The 23,857-nt window shown below is 39.5% G+C and overlaps 2 protein-coding genes across 3 annotated transcripts; one reads left to right on the top strand and one right to left on the bottom strand.

Annotated features, from left to right (window-relative positions):
• Positions 1 to 9,631: 9,631 nt before the first annotated feature.
• LOC127780714 (SEC12-like protein 1) lies at positions 9,632 to 13,957 on the bottom strand. Its single transcript, XM_052307673.1, has 10 exons — positions 13,651 to 13,957; positions 13,414 to 13,514; positions 12,566 to 12,698; positions 12,116 to 12,207; positions 11,762 to 11,861; positions 11,598 to 11,670; positions 11,396 to 11,516; positions 10,815 to 10,934; positions 10,283 to 10,353; positions 9,632 to 10,197 (listed from the first exon to the last, which is right to left on the bottom strand). The coding sequence occupies exons 1-10, from the start codon at positions 13,825 to 13,827 to the stop codon at positions 10,019 to 10,021; spliced, it is 1,167 nt and encodes a 388-aa protein (XP_052163633.1). The 5' UTR covers positions 13,828 to 13,957; the 3' UTR covers positions 9,632 to 10,018.
• A 5,134-nt stretch (positions 13,958 to 19,091) lies between these two features.
• On the top strand, positions 19,092 to 23,382 carry LOC127780839 (protein SEEDLING PLASTID DEVELOPMENT 1). Of its 2 annotated transcripts, XM_052307812.1 has the most exons (10): positions 19,092 to 19,755; positions 19,962 to 20,176; positions 20,342 to 20,492; positions 20,878 to 21,069; positions 21,214 to 21,376; positions 21,482 to 21,780; positions 22,264 to 22,440; positions 22,531 to 22,695; positions 22,860 to 22,896; positions 23,019 to 23,382. In XM_052307812.1, the coding sequence occupies exons 1-10, from the start codon at positions 19,318 to 19,320 to the stop codon at positions 23,093 to 23,095; spliced, it is 1,914 nt and encodes a 637-aa protein (XP_052163772.1). In that variant the 5' UTR covers positions 19,092 to 19,317; the 3' UTR covers positions 23,096 to 23,382. The 2 variants fall into 2 exon arrangements, with proteins under 2 accessions (XP_052163772.1, XP_052163771.1); XM_052307811.1 differs by having other exon boundaries at positions 19,102 to 19,755; positions 22,860 to 23,382.
• The last annotated feature ends 475 nt before the right edge of the window (positions 23,383 to 23,857 follow it).

Genomic DNA, 23,857 nt, shown 5'->3' with positions numbered 1-23,857 from the left:
GTGTGGAGAGTCAGGGGGCTTTTTGAGGCTGCATCTCTATACCCATTGCTTTCTTGGAATGGACTTATTAACATGTGTGGTTTTCATACTATCACCTCTTTCTCTATACATATAGGCTACCTTCTATCACCTCTTTTGATAGATATTTTTAGCGCACGCAAAACAAGTAAGATCATTAGCATATAATTAATTAAGTATTAATAATTATAAAATCGAAAAAATGTATATATTTGAATTTTTTTAAACAACTTTTATATAGAAATATTTATTGAAAAAACACATCATTTAACCATCTGAAAAATGTGCTAACGGAAAATGACGGTGTGTTTAGTTCGTGAAAAGAAAATTTTTAGGTGTCACATCGGACGTTTGACCGGATGTCGGAAGGGGTTTTCGAACACGAATGAAAAAACCAATTTCATAACTCGCCTGGAAACTGCGAGACGAATTTATTAAGCCTAATTAATCCGTCATCAGCACATGTGGGCTACTATAACACTTATGGCTAATCATGGACTAATTAGGCTCAAAAATTCATCTCGCAATTTCTATGCAAACTGTACAATTAGTTTTCTTTTTATCTATATTTAATACTCCATGCATATGTCCAAAGATTTGATGTGATATTTTTGGAAAAAAAATTAGAAACTAAATAAGACCCGAGAAAATTGAAGTTTGGAGTTGAAGAATAGAGAGAGAGGACCAGTGATTTGGGGAGCGGAAATGCACCAAACAAATTGCAAATAATATACTACCTATGTCCTAATTTATAGCTAGAAATACTTGTATTTAAAATGAGATGAGTAAATTAGGACCACGGGTGTAACCGATTCAAGGTGAAAATAAGTTATATGTACACAACTCTTATTACATACCCAATAGCGCGGCCAGGCGGCTAAGGCAAAATTTCATTTCTAGTCAATTCACTAGTTCACCAAATTATTCGAACACCAAATCTTTCTTTTTTTTTTCTTTTTTAGAAACACAATATAAACACAGGTGCTCACAATATATACACACTCACCCTTATAAACGCACACACGCACATCCTATTCAGGTAAGCATCTCCAGAACATTGAGCCGACATATCTTGAAATTGACGAAATCACCAAGGGTGTCTTATTGTCGATGCGTACCACCTACCATCGAAAGAATAATTAGCCGTAAATGCGAACATTGGTGTCAAGTATAGGACCGCGGGTGTAACCGATTTAAGGTGAAAATAAGTTATATGTACACAACTCTGTAATGACTTCTCGATTACATACCCAATAGCGCAGCCAGGTGGCTAAGGCAAAATTTCATTTCTAGTCAATTCATTAGTTCACCAAATTATTCGAACACTAAATCTATGTTCTTTTTCTTTTTTAGAAACACAATATAAAAACGGGTGCTCACAAAGTACGTATACTCACCCTTATAAACACATATACACATCCTATTCATATAAGCATCTCCGAAAATTGAGCTAACATATCTTAAAATTAATGAATTACCATGGGCGCCTCATTGTCGAGGGTATGCCTCCTAACATCGAAAGAATAATTTGCCATAAATACGAGCATTGGTATTAAGTCTAAGACTTAGAGTCAAGTGGGCTTGTTTTATCACAAGAAATCTAACCGGTTGGGTTACGCTCGCGTTGCACCAAAACTTATTTTAACTAAATTGTAATGTATCTTTCGCAAAGATATTATATAAAAAAGAAAGTTTACCGAGGAAATAGGTTACATATTAGGCTCATGTTTTTCCATCTGAATGTACCTCTATTTCTCTGGGAAAGAAATAAAAAAGACAATGGAGATCACACAGAAAAGTGTTTTCATCCCTCAAACTGGCATCCTTCATCTTTTACATGTCACCTAAATAGATTTTAATATTTTTAAAGAAATTAACAAGAGAGATGAATATGAGATATATCACATCACAAATATGCATATTCAAATTCAACTTCTATAGGTTATAATGTTAATTAGTTTCAGTTTAATTTAGTATTTATAATTTGTAGAAGTCGAATTTAATAATGTACGTTGTAAAACGATATATCCATATTAATGTGTTCTATAAATAAATTTAAATAAATCTATTTAGGTGGCGTGTAGAAAACGAGAGAATATACTCTAGAGAAATAAAAATCCATCTCCGAGATCACACAACATGGCAACATTGTCGTACGTCAATGGACCCCCACCTCTTGTTGTTTCTTGTGTAACGGTCATCACACCCTTGTCCCCATCCTTGATCAATCAGGCAGCTGCAGACGCCTCTGACGCACGAGCTTCACCATATAGTCGCATAACACAAGATGATGGCGAGGGAGTGGCGCCAGTGCCATCACGGTTCTTTTACTCATCAAATTAAACCTATAGGAAGTTATATTATTAGATCCGTCTTCATTTACTTTATCACTACTGACTCTTACTGTTTTCACTTGGACCATTAATAACTTTTAAATGGTTAAGGTGAAGTGGACGTCAACTGAGTCCAGGGATGAAAACAAAGTAGATAGTTTCCGTTCGCTTTTGGAGAAAAATGAAAATGGATATCTTTCGGAGTAGATAATATAATACATATATCCGGTGAATAGTACTATAGCTCAAATATCCGCCGAAGCCATGAGACATGTGGTTCTTTATAACTCTGTGACCTTCAATCCATCTTTTTAAATTTTAATTTTAGCGATCTCTTAACACTAGTTCACACTATTAATATTATTTAAATTTTTAAATCTTTTTATAATTATACTATATTTTATATAAAACGAGCTAATTATATATGGTGATATAATTGTTTCTATTAGAGGTTGAGGTGGTTCTCGTGTTTCAAGAAAAAAATATTTTTGTATTCGTGTTCGATAATAGTCAATCCTTATTCGCATTTGAGATAATTCGTATTTGTTTCCGTATCCGAGCTATTCGAATTCGTATTTTATCTAGCAAAAAATATGAAAATGAATATTGTATGAGCATTATTCATATGTATCTACTCCGTTTCATCCTTAATTGAGCCTACTTGGGTTCAAGTTCTTATCTTCACACGCGTGCTCGTATTTATGGCTAATTATTATTTCAACAGCAAGACGTCTATAATAATATCGTCAATATTAAGATATGTTGGTCTAGTTTTTCAAAGGTACTCGTAAGAATAGCCGAATAGGATGCATGTAAGTATGTGCATTAATAAATGAGTACAACCATTGTAAGCATCTGCATTTGTACTATTAATTCTTGGGAACAAAAACTTTGTTTTAGAAAGGTAGGAAAAAAATTTTAAATGGTTAAATAGATAAATGGGTGTTCCGTGCATATGTTTAAGATACAACACACTTCAAAAACACGACGCCCTTCTAAGCAGTTATAAATTTTAAATTAAATAAAAAACATGAGTGACACTTTGAAAATACGACGTCCTTTTAAGCGGATATTTTTAATCGAGGTAGTAAAACACACTTTTCACATACTTAATTAGCTGTTCGTCTTCACCAATGTCTCACTGACACATGGATCCAAACATCACATGCCACTCTCACAAGAGCGACATAAATTGTCAACATAAATTAGCTAGTTATTCTCTCCTATCTCTTTCAGTGTTTTCATTATTATTATTAGGGAAGAAAGCTACGTGTGAAGCATGATGGGCCCTAATATATGGACGTGCAAAGATGAGCAGCTGCTTGGGCGTATGGACACAGTAAGGAGGCGTCGGCAGGAGGAAGCGCATGCATCGTGTGTGAACCGGGATACCCGGCCCGGTCGTCTTTGGTTATATCTGGAGACTGAAGAGTAGTTTTAATCGGTGAAAATCTTAAAAGAAAATTGTGTTTGTCAGTTTTTACTCCTCCTTTTATTAATTAGTAGATCTGTTCCAAAACGTTACAGTATTATGTACATGATGAGACATCACCTAATACCTAGATTTATAGTACTCTCTGTCTAGATTCGTATACTAGGTGATATATTTATAGTACCCTCTGTCTAGATTCGTATACTAGATGATATATCTCACCATATACTAGTAGATAGCAATATTTTAGGACAAGTCCTGATATATAAGTATGTACTACTTTTGTCAGAATGGAAACACATGCGTAATGTGTGAACCAGGATATCCGTTTATTGTAGGTTATATTTGGAGAACTTAAGGTCCTGAGAAATAGGAAAACCAATGAAAATCTTTAGAAAATTGTGTTATGTCAGTTTTTGTTCTGGTTTTTTTTTTATTTTTTAGAAAATTGTAGTATACAGCTACGTAGTTTCATTAAAATATGAACTGTTTAGGGAGTTGGAGTCTTGGAGATTTAAAAAGAAATTAACTGTAGCCGTCAGATGTAATTAGCTTCTCAAACAAGGCCCGGTTACTTGGATGAGCCGTTGGTCACTTGGCTTTGATGTGATTTTGTCATGTGGTAATTGCCAAGGTTAGCGAGTGATTTGAGGGCGTATGGGTCATAGTCAATTCCAGTCCAAACGAGGGCAGCATGATAGGGATGATTAGGTGTCCAGTAGGAAGGGTTAATTAATAAGCTACCTAACTAAGGACTAGCTACAGATCAAGACGGCCATGTCTACACTCTACAGGTGGTTAATTGGTCCTTTTTATTCTGTAGATAGAGATTTCAGGACCATTATCTAATTAATCGACTGGCCATCTTGTGATTTATTACATTTCCTTTTCTCTTAGATCTTTATTAATGTGTTGCATTCAGGTGGGTTCATCCTGTTTGATTTCCAATTTAATTAGAGAATTTGTTTCCATGTACACTGATGTAGTTGATGTGTGCGTCATACATGCATAGACCTTATCAGGTTATGATGTAATGTTTACTTCATCTACAAGTGAGATCGTAGGTTTAAATCCCTACATAACCATAGTAGGTACCTAGCAAATTAACGAACTCCTGGATTACTTTTCTGCTCAGCCAAGTTAAAAAAACGAATGGTTTCTTATCATAGTTTAACTTATTACCGGTAATTAAAATTTAAAATTTTAAAACTTAAATTATGGGTTAATTTTGAGATTTTTTTTCATCTAGTTTTTTTTCTAGTCTTACAGTTTAAACTGCTAATAATACAGATATAATGTTTAAGTTTTGCCTGTAAATTATCTTTGTTGCTTTTTTTTAATTTTTACGGCTTATCAACCATAGTCCAAACAGCTTATCACTCATCATTTCAACTGTAGATTTGGAGGATACATTCAGCATTGTGTGATTAACCTACATGTGAAAACTTGCAAAATTAATTCAGCACTGTGTGACATCAGCTTGCACAATCTCATAATAGAAAAAATTGTCAAAGATCTTTTTGGGATTTGCATTTCTTTACTAGTACTACCATTTTCCTGGATGATGCTGTGGTAGTTAGAGTATTGACTAATGACTACTCTGCATGACTTGAATGATAAGCGTCTTTGCAGTATTATTGCAGCATCTGGCTTTAAGACTATTTGGTCTCCAGGTCTCTGTTATCCTAGTTATAAAATTATTGCTGATCTTTTTGTCTTATTCTTCTCTGAAACTGGTTGGACTGTACCAAACAAAGCTTTTACAGGTACAGGAGTAGCCTTTGCTGACTTAAGAGTCCAGGAATTGTCATGCCTGTCTCTGCTGCATTTCCACATTGTATCCTTTTTATTAAATTAATTAATTCTCAGTAAAATTGGTGAGTGTGAGCCTGACATTGACATAGTGCTATGCATCATTAGTTCGTCATACTTGTGATTTATGGTTGTGAATAAGGAGATACAGAGGATATTTGTGATTTTTTTATTGAAATAACAATTATGATAATTAATATGCCGAATTTTCACTTGGAAATTTTTGCAGAGGAACAGAATATATCATCTGAAAAATTGATATAGTCCAATCTAAGAATGACTAATTGGGTGAGGCCAAATGGAGCAACGTATGTTAGTACTCCCTCCGGTTCCATACTTTTAATGTTTTGAATAAGGTTTGGTTAAACAATTAGAGCTTTATTTAAAATATTCAGTTTAATTAAAGATATTACAACCCAATGTATAGATTAGTCTTTTAAAATATATTTTGATAAAATCAAATAGTTACTTATTTATTGTATATATTATAATAGAAAATCATAGTCAAATATATGTTTTAGAAAATCATTGTCATTATCCAAAACGTCACTTTGTAGTTTGTACTACTCATCCATCTGTTGACTCTGCCATGCCATTTGGTTGAATTTCTACCTGACATAGAGAATAAGGCATGCTTTAGAATATAGGATTTCCACATAAATTTGTAGAAATTTCATAGGAATCAAACTATAGGAATCGGTAAAAAAATCCCCATGCTCCAAAGGGGGCCTAAGTTGAAGGCTGCTAATATCCTTGAGAGCTATAAAGAGTTTTTCCATCTTCACCTCAACTGTCTAGCTAGTGTCTTAAATTCTTAGCTAAATACTACACTGCACACGTGGAGCAAACGGCATATTTATACCATTTGAAGTGTTAGCAGAGCATCCAATGCTGTGTTTAGTTCAGCGCAAAGTTTAAATTTTGGTTGAAATTGGAGATGATGTGACTGAAAAGTTGTATGTGTATGACAGGTTGATGTAATGGAAAAGGAATGAAGTTTGGATCCAAACTTTGGATCTAAACACAGCCCAAATTCAATATTTGCTAAGTCACGGCAACCTCAAATATTGTTTGCCTGAAGAATACACATAATAAGACGCTTATGCTAAATACCGATGAGTCCTTGTCATCCTCGTCATCGTCTTCACCGTTTTTTTTTTACTCAAATACGTAATGATCTTCTTGATTTGTTCTTGTGAGAGAGAGAACGCAACATGTCAAATTGACAATGCTGCAAGCGATCTTTTCAACTATGAATTATCTGAATTTGCCAAAAGAAAATTGTATATGTACACAATCATTTGCATGAAAATAGACTATCCACTCATCCATAGCAAGTCCAAGCCGTATGTGTAAGTGTCAAAAACAAATTGTATCAATAGACCTTATCATCTTATCTAATCGAAGTGGTTTCTTTAGAGTCTTTGAGTCGTGTATTCAGTCTCAAAATAAATTAAAGATATTGTGCATGTTTGACACAAAGGGTATCTTAGATTCTCATAAAAACAAATTTGCCAAGAAAAAAATATTCTGATTTCTTCAATTTTCTCTGAAGCCTATGCTTAGTACAGCCATTTCTTAGTCAAGGAGGTTAACTTGACCAGAACCAGAAGGTCCCGTTTGTTGGCTCATGTAAATATATAATTATTTGATTTTAAAAATAAGTATATTATTAAAGATAAAACTAAGGTTGGACAGTGCATATCCCAGGTTCCCAATAGTTCAGTATTAGCTGCTCTTGTCCAACAAATCCTTAAGCGGGACACGACATAAAGGTTCTAGAATGCTTGCAAGATAAGATCACTGTACTTTCATTGACCACTAAAATGTTTGAACACTAGATATGACGGCCAAATCTGAAATTCCCCAGGTTACGTGTGTACTAGCTTGATTCAGACTAAGAAGGTGACTGCCACTAAGCATAAAAACGTTACATGTCTAAGTCTGATAGTACTCCTTTTTCTCTGTTTTCATTGTTCATTGTTGGTATCAGACCATGGTGCCTAGTATTTCTTCTGTCCAAAAATAAATCAACTTTTATATGTTCATAAATGTATAAAAGTTTATTTACTTTAGGATGGAAGAAGTGCAGACTACAAGTCTACAACCCACCGATCTTGCATGAAGAAAAGAAAGTATGCAGATGCAATAGCCACGATTTGTTATTTTACGACAATATAGTTAGATAAAAGTAGCTTCCAAGTTTAATAGAATATTCTGTTTCACTTCAATATAGGGTTCCTATTTGATCTGTTTGCGCAAAATTAGCATAATAGAGTGCTTTTTGAAAATCCACTCAAATACAAACCAACCTTTGCAAGAACTCACCTGCAGATGCAAGTCAGGGGCATTTAGGGTGGTTAAGATTGTAACCAAAATAAACCTTACTAGATTTTGGCAATTTGGTAATATTGTCAAAATTTAACATAATTTCTTATATATTTATCAAAGTTTGGTAAAAAATAAATGGATACACATATTTAACAACCCTATAAAAAATAGTATGGTTCGAAATAATATCGATCTGAACAAGCCTTAAAATATTACTGCAAGTCATGCAACAACCAATTTCCAGTCAACGTCATCCATGAATTGTATATTGATATAATCTGTAGGTGAGTATGCTTGTAAGTGATGCTGCCTGACATGAGCAACTCTCCGGCCTATCCTGACCAGAAAAAAAAATCTCCAATCAACCGACCAGAGAGAAAATTACACGTACAAGCAACAGTCCAACAAGATCAACACGAATCTCACGGCACTCGGGCATGGAAGAGATGCTGCAATCATCAGAACTTTTTGTACAGTAAAGCCATGCATGATCTTCTGTTCTAGCTTCTAGAGACAGCATCCATTTCCTGGCATGCCATGGACATTACCTGGACAAGACAAACAAAAGATATAACGCACTTTGATCTTCAGTGGAAGATACAGACAAGTACAAAGATGACAGCCACTTGGCAACTTAACTACTATACTATTCTGAAGCTAGAATATACTGCACCATCGGATCGTCTCGAGATTTGTACCAAAAGAAGAAAGAAGGAAGAGCTACTCTATTCCTTGATTGAACATTTGAACCTTCCACCACAATACATGGCTCTTAGTTCTTCACTCAAACCTTCCAAAGAAGAGACAAAATGGAGTGGCAGTTCCATGATGGAAAGGAACAGTACAATGTGTCCTAACTCATCAAGAACTTCTCCTGTCTAAAATTGATTGATACTTACTACTCCCTCCGTCCTAAAATATAGCAACTTTTAGATGGATGGGATATATCCTGGTATTATAAATCTGGATGACAATTCTGAAATATAGCAACTTTTAGGCCTCCTGTCCAGATTCGTTGTACTAGGATATGTCTCATCCAACCAAAAGTTGCTATATATTGGGACAGAGGGAATATTTCAGAATTGCACTGTACATATAAACATTTCCTTTGGTTTTCTGGAGAGGAGTGATCCAAGAATTGACAAGGGAAAAACCTAACTTAGAAGTGAAATATGTTGACCCCCTCTCGTGGCAGACAATCTTACACATGATTATGCACGTGATATTTCACATCCTGGCACACAAATCCCTCTGGTGAGAGAGGTTCGGTTGTCCCTCATCATGGGTCCAACCAAACGACCACGCATTCAGATTTGCAGTTGACGAATGTCATAATCTTTATTCTTTGTCCTCAATTCGGAATTATTATTCTGTCCATTCAGATTTGCAGTTGAGGCATGTCATAATCTTTTTTCTTTGTCCTCAATACGGAATTATTATTCTGTCCTCCATGGGGAAGAAGAGGGGAGAGAGAGACAGATTAAGTGGGACCCACCTGTCAGTATTAATGATCAAGCCACATCAGCGTCCATGTTGATGTTGGCGTGCCACATCGACCTCTAGTGGTTAAAAGTTCAGGAGCTCTAAAAATGTATTGTCAAAGTTTATAAGGTGTGTTCTCTATCTAGAGGTACCCGTGCATAAATTTAAGCTAAGGACCGCTATACATTTTACTCAAAACAAAATCAGAACTAAAAAAACATCCTGCAATTAACAACTGCCAGTGGCTTAATTAAAGCAGAGTTCATATGTACTTGTACTCACATCCCAACCCACATATACAGAACACATCGACAAATTCAGTTATTGACTACCAAAGAGAAGGGGGTAAATAAGCATGTGGATAAATCCCACTGCAAGGTACAATAGACTTAAAAATGCCACTGAAAGTCTCATTGGAAGTCGATGGCATTTTCATAACTACCATCAGACCACCATTTACAGTGGCATTTTGCTGATTTACCTAGATAAATAGTACTGACGTGGTCAGATCAGCGAACAAGTAAAATGGTACAACATGAATCAGCCTTGAAAAAAACCCTTTCATTATGAAATAAACAACATCCGAATGCTAGATTGCTTGAAAGATAATTCACCAGGGGTTCTGGTCCTCAGGAACTGGAGGAGACTCCTTCAGGACACTCCATGGCTTCGCTGGCTGATGCTGCCCCATTGGAAAGTTCCAGAAGGAATCAGAGCGCTCGTAGAACATATAGAACAGGATGGCTGACACTAGGAAAAGAGATAAGAGTATGAGCCAGACTTGCCATTCTGCAGAAGAAAAACACAAAAAGATTTGGTTAGTATGGTAAATTATACCACAGGAGAGCCAAGAAGCATTTTATGAGACATGTACCTTTCCAGTCAGCAGGGACATTCAGCTTTGTCAGCTCTGCTCCCCATTGATGCGATGTGGAGATTACGGCCCTGCAGTATCAGCAGGCATCATGTTATAACATAAACAAAGAGATGCTCCGGAAATTGAAGAAGGACAGGTCATTTAGTTTTAAGAGAAACATTTCTTGCATGAATAAATGAAATGCATAAGGGGCATCCCTACCAAACCCAGCAGGAGGAAGATGTTTCTTGCAATCTTTTCCAGGCTAAACTAAAGCAAATTTAGTAGAAGATGAGCATTCAGACTCACATCCCACTTAAGACATTATGAAGTGCAGCCTGCAGGCATACACAGACACTTACAATCTATGAAGCATTGATTTATAACTTATAAGCATGGCATTTGATAGTCTGGCATTATGGCGCCTACATGCCAGTGAACACTAAGCTACTACCTTACTAGAAATCAGTACAACAGCAGTGTACAACAAACTAGAAATCCATAAGATTCAAGATGTGATAAACATGCCATCTTTACAGAGTTCCAGTACCTTTCAGTAGGACAAAATTCAATTGAGGAAACCGGAGAACCAAGATGGACCTTCTTGCTCCAGTGAGAAACATCCATCTTCTTTACATCCACAGCACAGAAATCACCATCATGGCTCCCCCTGAAAGAAGAAATACAGAATTCATTCATATGTCAGTGCAGTAAATACATCAAAAGCAATTCAGTTTAGAATATGTTAGCTAGTATTGGGGCACTGCATATTTATTAGAAAAAAAACATTACTCCAGCTGATACTGTCACTATTACAATTTATAATGTTAATGTTTTTCCTCCATTTTTTCAGAGCTATGCAACATCCTTGTCAACTAGAGTAATTCTTTGTTATTGTCTATGTGACAGTTGTTTCAAGTTGTTGATATATTACGTGTCAATGTGAGAATGTAACAAAAATATGCAAGCAAGTTTTTGACCTCTTCAAAAAGGACAAATTAGTGAAGTTACTAGGAGAAAGTAGCTTATGTTAGTCTTGAAATTTGGCATTGTAAATGTTCCTAGAAATGCAATGGAGTTATATACTTGTTGTTCAGTATGATAAGATCAACAGTATTTATATGTACTTACAAAGCCAGATACTTCCCATCCATGCTAACTGAAAGTGTGGAGATAGGTTTTCCCAGAAGTCTCTTGTATCCAATTCGACTCCAGTCACTTATGTTCCAGACAACAGTTACAACTTTGTTACCTGTTCCAATGACAAAGCACATATATAGAAAAATCATCTGATATGCATAAATCTATTTCTGGACCACAATAGAAAGTATACCTTTTGCAACGGTGCAAAACAGGAATGGTTTCATGCCATCCCTAGAAAAGCGGCAACATTCAATTTTCTCATCCTGCATAGAAAACCAGAACACCAAATAGTTAATTAAGGCTTTCAGTATCTCAACAAGAGAACATGACTTGCACAAATTTATCACATCATACCGCAGATCGAGTCAAATTGACCAATGGTACCCCCTCATCTATCTTCCATATTCTTGCAGAACCATCAGTGGATGTGGAAACTAAAAATTCTGAATCTAAGCTACAAGAGGAAAAGCAGCAGTATTGCAAAAGTCAATTCACAATAAAGCACAGGGATGAAAGCCAAAGACCAAAATGCTTCATTAAGGTTTGGACCAACGCTACTGCTACGTTATCAAAGTTCTTGGTTACTCTCTCAAGATAACGGCTACATGATTGTGCCATTTACAACAACACTTGTTCAACAGATGAGAATATCCTGGGATTCTTTTGAAAATAATAAAGGAAAATAATTATGCTTGCACTTGCCCTAACCTGATATCCATGTCCCGGAAGGACTTATGAGCCTTGGGTTCATCTAAGAGCACATTCATGCTCGGCCAATGAAATATTCTGATATGCCCATCCTATAGTGGTAAAAATAAAATAAAACATTGTAAGAACCATAGAAAGATACTTTGTACAAGTTCAGCTAGAGAGCAGCATTATTATCAAACTAAATACACTGGGCAATAACACCAGACCATAAAAAACTGAACCATCTGGAATTCTGGATGGAATAATCTGACAGAATGGTACAACAGTGGATATTGTGCCTAAAATCACATGGCTTCTATAATACACATATACTTCTTAACAATGTATAAATGCAGCATAATGGAAACACATAATCACCAAATAGAAGCAAACTAGAAAATAGAGAGAGAGAGAGAGAGAGAGAGCTGATCAGTAAAACTCCAATATCAACATAGAGCAATCCGATACCTCACCACCAATGGCAAATTTAGATCCATCAGTGCTAAAAGCAAGACACTTCTGCGGTCCAACGGATTCAAGTGGTGGAGCGTCTCTTGAAATAAGTCGAACAGTGAACTCTTCAAAAATCAGCTTGAATAGCCTTCAGTTCAAACATGTGGTTTAATTATAAAGTTCTAGTCTTAGTGAAAGAGAACGGAAAAAAGAGAAAGCAGGCTGTAACAGTGCAAACAGAAGGCTTTGATAAAATGATAACACAAACAGAACTAAAAAGTACAAAATGGCATGGAATTATATATATATTGTGCATTTATAATTTGATTAACAAGTCAACATATGTGCTATTCTAATGATCATTTCATTGAGGTAGTTAACCCTACTAAAGATCAACTTCGGTGGCCCTTTTTATTTTAGGTTGCAACATCCAAGCCAACCCTTCTATAGAAAACCTGAAGTATAAAGCCTAATTGAACGTTACTGGAACAGCAAATGATCAAATGAACACAGAAAGTCAATTCCGCACTACAATCTAAACATAATTAGCCACATTGATAACACAGACCTCTACAATCTGAAGTCTAAACAGACGAATTCACACTGCTTTCTAAATCACCTAATCCAGCCAGGCAGCCAGCAGCAACCAAACCAGCTCCCGCATCACAATTAACCAAATTACCACCCTCAAATCAGCTGAATCACAATAATAACCCGAAATCTCTAATACTACACAGGCATTAGCTCGATAATCTACCGGTAGAACACCGAACTCCTAACTAATCAAATCACCCCTCCCCGCCTGAGAAATTCCCGCGAATGATAGAACAGTCGACGAGAAGAGAAGCAGTGGAGGCACGCACCTGCACCCCTTGGCCGTGGCGCAGACGAGCTCGTCGCCGCTGGGGTGCACCGCGATGCCACGCGGCGCGTCGCCCGGCTCCTCCCCGAGCTCCGCCCTCGCCTGCAGCACAAACCCAAAAAATAAAAAGGAAATTCACAGCCACACGACCCCGGAAGTCAAGCCGGCGAACCAATCCTCGAATTCCTTGGGAGCTCGTCGGAGGAGGAGGAGGAGAGGGGGGAGCTCACGCGCGTACCAGGGGTTCGGAGAGGGAGCACTCCTTGGAGTCGAACCCGAGCACCTCCACGGCAGGCGGCGACCCCGCCCGCCCGTACGCCGCGAAGACGCGCGTCGCCTTCTCCTTCTCCTCCCGGCGCCGGATCCACGCCGCGCACGCCACCTTCCCCTCGCCGCCTCCGCCGCCGCCTGCCATGGTTGGGCTCGTTCACCTCGCCGGCGGCTTGGGTTGGTCGCGTTTTGAATTTTGGGAGGGTTTTAAAGGGGGAAGAGAGCGGCGGAGGGAGGCGGCGACCGGCGGAAGCGAGAGAAATTATTGCGGGGGGATGGATGGGTTTGATTGATGACGCGTTGTGGTGGGCCCGGATGGATGGATGGATGGAGGGGATATTCGCTGGGTTATTCGTTGACTGTTGGGTTGTCAACGCTGGATGAGGGGGTTCTCTGCTTATTTTTGTTTGCTCGGTTGGCAAGATTGGCTTGGTTCGTTGATGAATTGGAGAATAATAAGGGTATAATATTCCAACTACTTTTAGAGCCTAATAGTTGTTGTTAATTATTTGTGTGTTTTGATACGTGATATTTGCGACATTGATTTGTTATAATAAAATAAGGGTCTGTTTGGCACACCTCCAGCTCAAAGCTCAGCCAAACAGTTTCAACTCCACCTAAAATAGGAGCAAAGCTGGGCGGAGCTCTCTCACAAAATGAACTAGAGTTGTGGAGCAACTCTACTCCAGACCCAACTGTTAAAGTTAAATTTAAGAGTTGGAGCTCTACTAAACAGACACTAAATGGTGAAGTGTCTTTCCTTTTGTAACAGTGCATCATCGAAATTTATCTAGTTTTCTTTTAAAAAAAGAATTGTCTATTTATTTCATTGTTGTTTGTCTAAACTGGAATATGTGCTATTACTATTAATGTAGGAATAAGTTTTGTTGCTATGGGTGATGATTCGTGGTAAGAGTTCTTTAACTCATAGACATGGGCATAAAATAATGGACGATGGTTACCGTTCAGTTTGGTTTAGTTTTGTAAAATTAGCTATGTAATTAATTTATCAAAGAGATGAAAACTATAGCACATATCATCTTAAGAAAAAAAATTATAAAACCATGTATTCGTATAAAAACTCGGCAAGTATAGGAGGACACCATTTTAGCTATCTCAATACACTTATTGTACAATCCTAAAGCATCCACCATACTCATGATATATACCTAAACGTCATAAATTCGCAAATAAAATCTTTCTGTAAACTGAGCTAGTATCACATGCTTTTTATGAATAATTAAGAACCGAACTAGTATATTTGAAATATGCGTGTGGCTCGAATCGAGATTTTGTTCTTGGAGAGTTAGAGTTACAATTCGTTTGTGTTTTGTTTCTTGTGCGTTCTTTTCACAGTGTAATCTCTTCATGTCTAGTATAGTTGACATTCAGCCGAGATTCAATCATATATTCATTATTTATCTATTGACTTTAGCATAGTCAAAGCCAATTGAAGTTTCTTTTATTAGTGGTATTTAATTACTACCTTTTCCTTTCAAGGCTGGTCTAGTTTGTCCAGTTGGATGGATCAGCTACATACTTACTGTCAGGGTTATGATACCACATACTCAATAGTAATCAACTAAGCTCGGCGGAGCCCACTATAGGTCTTATACGGAATCATACCTCGTATATAGAAGGAGTTCCGGATAAGAAAGGACAAGTAGAGTTCTATATGGAAACAACAAGGACTACTCGGATTGTATCTATATTGGTCTCCCTAGTTCTGTTTGTACAAGGGGACATCTATAGGTATAAATACAAGACCCCCTAGGGGGAAAGATGACACAACAACAGATAGACACACAATACACACGCCGCCAGACATCAACATCAGGGATGAAGAAGCTAGCTTACAGCGATCCGCTTCGGAGTCGAATGCCACTGAGCTTCGGACTCCGACCATGTACTTGATGGACGACTACTATATATATGCTCGGCTTGTGTGTTGTTCCTGTGTGTGGCTCGACTATAGATGGTCATAAGGCCCGTGGCCCGATGGCTCGGCCCAGCCTAAGCACGGCACGACACAACTACTATTAGGCCCGTGACGGCCCTGCCCGGTCCGACAGTTGGGCCGATGCCTTGGCACGGTGAACCAGTCCGGCACGGCACGGTCAAAGTAAAATAGTTGAGGGACCCAAAATTAACTTACTTAAGCCATATAAGGCACGGGCCAAAGAGTAGAGTATAAGGATGCAAAATATACTTACTTTAGCCAGCCAAAAGAGATAAGGGATAAAAAATAGACTTAATCTATGGAGAAACATAATGGGCTGCTGTGCCTTCAGGCCGTCCCGAGTATTATTGGGGTTGGGCTATGCCCAACAATTGTACAACACAATAGAGGTGATTGTAACATGTGTAACGATCGATCAAGTGTAGGCTCAAATCTCTGTCAGAACGTGAGGTGGGTGACTAACTAGACTGACTGTCACAAATTCATCGTACCTTGCGGTAACTTGCTAACTGGTTGCTATTCAGACAACGATTTCAAAGTAGCATGCACCCAGTGCGTGAAAAACAAGGAGAAAAACAGTGGCCACATCTCTGAATTTCACACATATATATGTGCTGTATACAAAACTTTGACAATTGATCGTATTGGAACTGAGAGAGACAGATTAGAAGAGATGGAGAGGGTCAAACACAAAGGTATTAGACACACGGCAAGCAACCTTCATGCGTGCATGAACTTTCATTATGATCTGACTCCTCTACGAACCTGCACTGCATGGAGCCAAGTCTCAGAACTTTTTATGGAATGCATAATTTTTCTTTTGTGGAATTTTCATATGAACTGGTCCACAGTTCCTTGCAAATCTCCTCCAAAAATTCCTCTGTTCCAACGGATGTTTGTTTTTTAACGAGAAAGTATAACTTTTGATCTTTATACCAACTAAAGATTACATGATTATGTTTGTTTATATTTAGAATATGGTAGCTATGTAAATGGATACACCTGTTTAAAATTCCTATAAAATCTATGCATCTAGACAAACTTCCCTCCGTTTTATATTATAAGTCGTTTGACTTTTTTCTAGTCAAACTTTGTTTAGTTGACTAAGTTTATAGATAAATTTAGTAATATCTAAAATATCAAATTAGTTTCATTAAATCTAATATTGAATATATTTTGATAAAATGTTCACTTTGTGTTAAAAATACTATTATACTGTTATTTAAATTTGGTTAAACTTTAAAAGGTTTAATTAGGAAAAAAGTCAAATGACTTATAATATAAAACAGATGGAGTAGTTATTACACCTAATTTCGTTAATATTAATTGTTCAAGAAGAGTTTGACCACGATGGTTTTGCCCGCTGGCAGGTGATAGATAGCTCATCCAAGGAGATGCTCTCTAGCCAATTGCTTTGGCAAGTAGAGGACAGGTGTCACCAAGGAATAGTACGTGAGAAATGGAAGCCATGGAGAGGACCAAATCGGAAGCAGGGAGAAGAGGCCGGAGAGATGAAAGGGAGATGTCAGCATTCAGCAAAAGAGACCAATCTCTAAAAGCAACCCGTCTTCTTCTCCTCCACAGAAGTTGATGCCCTGGAGCCCCCCAAGCATCTACCCTCTTGTGCCTTGGATCTTACATGGAACTAGCTCATGGACCTCTTGCTGATGAGTTGATTTCTCCTTTCTTCTGCTTTGCTGGTTTATAGTTACATAGAGAGATTACACTTGTAACTTTCCTAATAGCCACATTTAAAACATGTACTATTGAACTTGTTGCTAATGAAAATATTTTTTTTAGGGGACAAGCAGGGAGCTCCTGCAATTCACTATAGAAGAAGAGAGTTGATCCAGTTTATAAGGGAAACCGGGCCCAAAAACCTTACAACAGCACAGTTAATTAAAGGAAAACCGGCAAAAACCCCGACATTGACAAACTGAACCTAAGTATAGCCGTCCAACAAGAGATTAACTCCTAAAACGAAGCCTTCAAGAAGGTTACGCCGACGGAACGGCGACACCGTCCGATCCTAACGAATCTAGGTTTTCACCTAGAGAAAACTCTTGAAGTGGAGTTGAACGAGGGCTCCAGTAGCAACGCCTTCAAGAAGGTGAACAGCGCCCAAGGGCGTCGCTGTTGCTAGCATCGAGAGCGGAGCAAGACTTTCGCCTTGGAGCACCCATCAACCATAGCATCCACAACGGGAGCCACCAAATGTCACCTGCACACCGAGGATACCTGCGATATTCACACCACCTGCACGACGACCGGACTCCAACCACCCCGTTCCCACCCGAGGACGCGCCGGATCTAGGCAAGGGAGCCAGATCCGGCCGTTCTCCTCTCCACCAACGCCGGCCGACGCCTAAAGGAGCGCCGGAGGACGCCAGTGGCAGCTGCGGGGTGCCTGCGTGCTCTGGCCACCGCCGGCCGCCGCGCCGCCGCCGGATCCGGGTGCGCCACCGCCGGATCCGCGGCCTCCACCACCGCCACCCTAACGCCGTCACCATCCCCGCCGCCCGCCCATCCCGCCAGATCCCGGCCGGAACGGCGCGGATCTGGTGGTCACTGCCGTCCCCACTCCGGGCGGCTCCCCAAGCCGCCCGAGCACGAGGAGACGAGGAGCGCCCCGCCGCCGCTGTCCTTGCGGCCGCTCGGGCGACGGCGAGGCAGAGAAGGGGGGTGGAGGTGGGGGGAGAGGGGCGGTCGGGTCGTCGCCTCCCGAGCCGCCCCTGGGGAGAGCAACGCGAGAGGACTCTGTCTCCAATTCGGAACAAATAAAATGGTGCTAATGAAAATATAGAACATGGATTTTCAAATACATCAACTAGGTGCTCGACTACAATATGGAGTGTTACGTGCCAGTTTACAGTACTGCACGACAGCTGCACCGTAGTCGTACTAGCACACTACGCACCAGCACAATATTATATAAGCGCAACCGAACAAACCCTATGTAGGTAATACATCTATGTATATTTATCATATCGTCAAGTTGGTTACTGGTTGATAAGTCAATGAAAAAATTTAACAAGTGAGCAATTGGCATTAAGAAATTGAAACTTTCTATAGTATTTGTGCATATAGTACATCTATTCCTTTAAAAACTTTTCAGTTATCAGATCCTATTACTCAGCGCCTAAAAACTAAGTAAAAATTATCATAAATTCAAAAATCAAACCACATACACCTAAAATTCACCTAATATCACTTGTGCCTATGAGCCTATCGCTTCATACTTCATCACCTGTCGAGTTTAATTTATTCAGTTTTATGAAACCTTCCGTTTGCACAAACACATTGCCACATTAGACAGGTATCGCAGGAACCTTGTCCATAGACCGCGTCCACCCAGCAGATTAAGCAGGTTAACGGCCAAGAAGAGTCCCCGGCGTCCCCGCCTCTGAAACCAACGCTCCCTCCTCCCCCTCCACTCGCCCGCGGAATCTTCCTTCCTCCGATTCCCTCCTCTTCTCCTTCTTCTCCTCCACCACCTCCGCGCCCTCCACCTGTTCGACGAAATATCCCACCCACCCTCCCCCTCTCGCCGCGCACCGCCGCTACTTATACCCGCCATTTTCACCTCGCCCCCGCGCGCTTCCCGCCACTAACATTCACTGACTTAGCTCGTGGTAGTTTGTAGTTTTGGACGTACTGCCTGCGTGAGCGGCCGCGATGCTCAGGGCGCTCAACACGCCGACGCCGCCGCTCCGGCTCCGCCCGGCATGCCGCGTCGCCTCGCAGTGTGGTGGGCGGCCGAGCACGAGGCGCAGGGGGGCCGGAGGCGGGCCGCGCAGGGCGGTGCCGCAGCCGCCCGTGCGCCGGCCGTCCGGGGACCGCGCGTGCACGCCGTGGCGCGGCGGAGTGGGTGCCGCGGCGCCGGCGCCGGCGACACCCGTCGCCACGGCGGGGGCGAGGGATGAGCTGGAGGCGTTCTTGGAGGTGGTGCCGGCGAGGATGAGGCGCGGGCTGGCGCGGCACCCGGAGGTGAGGGAGCTGGTGGAGGTCGTCATGGACCTCGGCCGCCGGCCGCTCGCGCGGTTCCCGTCCGGGGACTGGGTGATCTCCGAGCAGGCCGTCACAGCCGATGATCTCCACCAGGCCGTCTCAAAGGTGTGGAGGCACCAACTAATTCACAAAGATTTTGTCAATCTTGAAATGGACTTGAGCTCTACAAGTCTAGATCAATGATCATGATGTATGATAATACCTCAGTATCTCAGAATTAGCTAGATAGTTAAGGTCATACCAATTGTGATTTTCCCCCCTTTTGTGAATATGTTGTGTTTTCTCATTTTGAAGATCGGTGATTCTTGCAGGTAGGCGACTTCTCTGAAGACAACCGATCCGGGATCAACCACTCGTTGCACAGGATCAGCGCCATCCGGAACCGCAAGGCTCATATAATTGGTCTCACTTGCCGTGTGGGCCGGGCTATATCTGGAAGTGCAGAGATGATCCGTGATCTGGTTGTGGGAGGCGGTTCAATATTGGTGATTGGACCTCCAGGGGTTGGGAAGACTACTCTGATCAGGTATATCGCTAGTTAATGCTACTAAAATCTTGTAGATCAGGCAGTTTTTGTTGTCATGTAATTTACATCATAAGCTAATTTGGCACTTTAGTTGGAAAGTTCGAAAATAAGTTGATCCGTGTTGTGATATGATGCTAACAGTTTGAGATGCTTTCAACAATACAGGGAAATAGCTAGAATTTTGGCTGATGAGGGTAAGAAACGTGTGATCATAGTGGACACGTCAAATGAAATAGGAGGTGATGGGGATGTGCCTCATTCTGGCATCGGGCGTTCTAGGAGGATGCAAGTTCCCAAAGTTAGCATGCAGCATAACGTAAGTTTTCAATATTGTTTTATACTCCCTCTATCCCATAATATAAGGCGTGTACACATTCCAAGATTCAACTTTAAAAACATTTGACCAACAATTATTATTATATAAATTAAAATTTATTTGTTAAAATTAGTATCATTGGATTGACATTTAAATTTACTTTAAGATGGTTATAAATTTGTTGCAATAAACCTTATAGTATATGAGAAATTTTAAGTCAAACATTAGTTTCGAAGACTGTGCCAAGTTTGACCATGCCTTATATTATGAGATGGAGGGAGTATGCTTTATGTTATCAAAAAATTTTCTGAAATATTTTTTTGAAGAAAGTTATCTCTTTATTAGTTAAGTAAAATGATATATATATGAAACTTTCTTTATGTAGGTAATGATTGAAGCTGTTGAAAATCACATGCCAGAAGTTATTGTAATCGATGAGATTGGTACAGAGCTTGAAGCAATGGCAGCCAGCACCATTGCTCAAAGGGGTGTTCAACTTGTTGGAACTGCACATGGGGTGACAATTGAGAGCATAATTAAAAACCCTTGTTTGCAAGTGCTTGTTGGTGGTATTGAGGTACAGATTTTTCTTCAATGTTATTTGTTCAGTCGTGATTTGTATGCTGTTGAAGAATTATCAATCTTCTGAACAGAGCATTAAAGCACTATTTTTTTAAGGTATTTTGTTAATGAAAATAATAATCATAAGTTCATTATACAGAGTGTGACTCTTGGCGATGAGGAGGCGAAAAAGCGGAAAGTTCAGAAAACAATTCTCGAGAGAAAAGGACCCCCAACATTTTCATGTGCTGTGGAGATGATTTCAAAGACTGAATGCCGAGTACACCACAAGTTAGAGGCTACTGTTGATGCTATTCTTGCAGGTAACCATCAAACTCTTTACTCTTTAGATGTATAACACTCCTAAAACGACACCTCTTACATGGTTTTCATGGCCATCGATTCCTTTTTATTTTGCACTATTACAGGGAAGCCTCCTAAATTTGAAGCACGTAAGATGGATTACAAGGCTACTGAGTCAGGAAGCTCATTGGTGATACCTGAAAGAGAATATGAAACAGAACCCTTGCCTTCATACCAGGAACATCTTTTTGCCAAGGCAATGCCATCAGAAGATAACTTTGATGATGATTTCAATACCCGGCGAACAGAAAGCAAGAGTGTACCATCAGATGATAATTTCAACGACGATTTTGGCTCTACAAGAAAAACAAAAGGCAAAACATCTGTGCCTGGAAAATCTCCAGTCCGTGTGTACACGTACCAGGTAAGTTTGAGATAAAGAACATGAAGTTCTGGATTTTACCTTTTTATTATTGGTTATTGTATTCATGTAAAGACATATTAAATACATCATTGTTATATGACCTCAGTAACTAACAGTCACATCCTGGTTGGGAGCTCACCACTTTGCCTTAGATCGGCCTTGTTGTGGGCTTAGGACCGGTGCAATGCCCATGGCAGACATCAACTGCATGTTCTTCTATACTGTTTAAATTCTTTCTTAGGTTCTATAGTTCGCAGTATACATTTTTTTAATCTTGTTTACAATTGAATGCTAGCCCCTTAGAAAAAACATAACTTAGGAAAATCTTTTATTTGTTTTCTAGTACTTTGGTGTCCCCAACTATTAATGTTGAATGATATGGTTCTCCTATATTTTCTTATAACGGATGTTTGAGTTATACTATAATCTGGTTCCTGATTTAGTGAGAGATAACAAAGATCTATTTCTATTTTCTTCTTTCAGATTTCAGAAGCTGATATCTTGCAAGTAGCAACAGTGATGGGATTCGATGATGAATTAGATGTGACGGATGACATTGGAGCTGCCAATGTGATTCTTGCATCAAGTTCTGAGATGAAGCAGAATCACTGGATTCGCAATGTCGCCAAATACCACAAGCTTCCCATATTTGTTGTTAAGGTCATTGCTTGATCTTTGTATTTTGTGATATCAAGTGTCAAACTCTGTTATGCTCGTTTTAACATACTCGGTTTTACATTGGCACAACAGACAAACACAATGGCTCAGATAGTAAAGGCTGTTAGAATGATTGTTGGGAGGGATAAACTCAATGCACCAACACGCAAGCAGCCTAAGGTTGTGGTGGGAGAGATAGAGATTGAAGATGATGCTCCAAAGAGGAAGCCATCATTGGAGGAAATTGATGCTCTGGAGGTAATTACTTTGCCATACATTATCTTGAAAAATAACTAAAACTATTTCAGGTTCCATGTAAGAAAAACTGATGCCTTGTAGAAGTACTATAACTTATTGTAAGATGCAGCTTCTGTAGTACAGGAGTTTTCCTAACAATCACATTTCATTCTCTACACTCGCAGGAGGCACGCCTCGCAATCGAGTACATTGTAATCCCAGGTGGGGAGCCCGTAGAACTCCTCCCAAGATGTTCAGAAATAGTTGCCCGGCAGCTGGAGCTTGTTGAGAGCTACCAGCTCCTGGCTGAAACCTTTGGAACTGACTCCAACTCGAGGTTGCAGATTCTTCCGGTGAAAATAACCAAGAAGAGCTCAAGCAAAGGCAGTGCAGGATCGATGCCCAAGCAAGGCAGCTCTGACCTGATCGTTAGCGACAACGGAGGCGGCTCCAGTTTTTCTCGGCTGCCCTTTCTGCCGAAATGACCATTGCTAGATTGACACTTTGATCTGATCACCGTTGCCCCAAACTGTACATCATTCTTCTTTCCTCTGCATTGTTTTTGTTGTACATAATACATACCTGTGCAGTGTTGTAAATAGTGTTTGAATGTTGAAGAATCGAAAGAGCAAAGCTAATTGTAATTGCCTTCCATTCTTTTACAGAAATAAAAAAAAAATCACTTTTCTGGTGTCTTAGCCAGATTAACTCACAGTGTTACCCTCATTTTTTGTTCGGCTGATGTTTACTAACGCTCTTTGCATTTCTTTTGTTTGGATACCTGGATGACAACGCACACACTGTTAGGCCTCCTTTGGAACACAAAAATTCCCCTCATCACAGCAGTGACATCTTCAATTTCCCAATAAAACAAATATTTTACCTTTACGAAACCCATAAAACGAATATCTCATTATCTAAAAAAAATAAAACGAATATCAGTGTGCCAAAATTATTCTTGTATATATGTATGTAAGAAGCAAAAAAAAAAGAATTTTTTTTTTTCCTAGGAATGTCTCAAGAGTCTTCAGGAACATTGTTTTTTTTTATTCTTTGGAGAAATTCAGGAACATTGTTTATGTAAAGTAGGAGAGTAAACAGTGTAAGACCTTTGCTACGAAAGCAAAAAAAAAAAAAGTTTCTCAAAAAGAAGAAAAGAAAAGAAAAACTCAAAGTAGAAAGA

Source organism: Oryza glaberrima, chromosome 7, assembly GCF_000147395.1.
Source record: "Oryza glaberrima chromosome 7, OglaRS2, whole genome shotgun sequence".
Classification (NCBI taxonomy): Eukaryota; Viridiplantae; Streptophyta; class Magnoliopsida; order Poales; family Poaceae; genus Oryza; species Oryza glaberrima.
Note: the sequence above shows the minus strand (reverse complement) of the source record. Positions and strands in the feature narration are given on the sequence as shown.

What these genes read in the sequence shown, in the direction of transcription:
- LOC127780714 (XM_052307673.1), bottom strand. Translation starts at nt 13,827, where the DNA reads ATGGCAGGCGGCGGCGGAGGCGGCGAGGGGAAGGTGGCGTGCGCGGCG. An exon ending in TCAATTTGACTCGATCTGCG is followed by an intron (nt 11,671 to 11,761) that starts GTATGATGTGAT and finishes TTTTCTATGCAG; the next exon opens with GATGAGAAAATTGAATGTTG. An exon ending in GTTTTGCACCGTTGCAAAAG is followed by an intron (nt 11,517 to 11,597) that starts GTATACTTTCTA and finishes TCATTGGAACAG; the next exon opens with GTAACAAAGTTGTAACTGTT.
- LOC127780839 (XM_052307811.1), top strand. Translation starts at nt 19,318, where the DNA reads ATGCTCAGGGCGCTCAACACGCCGACGCCGCCGCTCCGGCTCCGCCCG. An exon ending in GGGAAGACTACTCTGATCAG is followed by an intron (nt 20,177 to 20,341) that starts GTATATCGCTAG and finishes TCAACAATACAG; the next exon opens with GGAAATAGCTAGAATTTTGG. An exon ending in TGCTTGTTGGTGGTATTGAG is followed by an intron (nt 21,070 to 21,213) that starts GTACAGATTTTT and finishes TTCATTATACAG; the next exon opens with AGTGTGACTCTTGGCGATGA.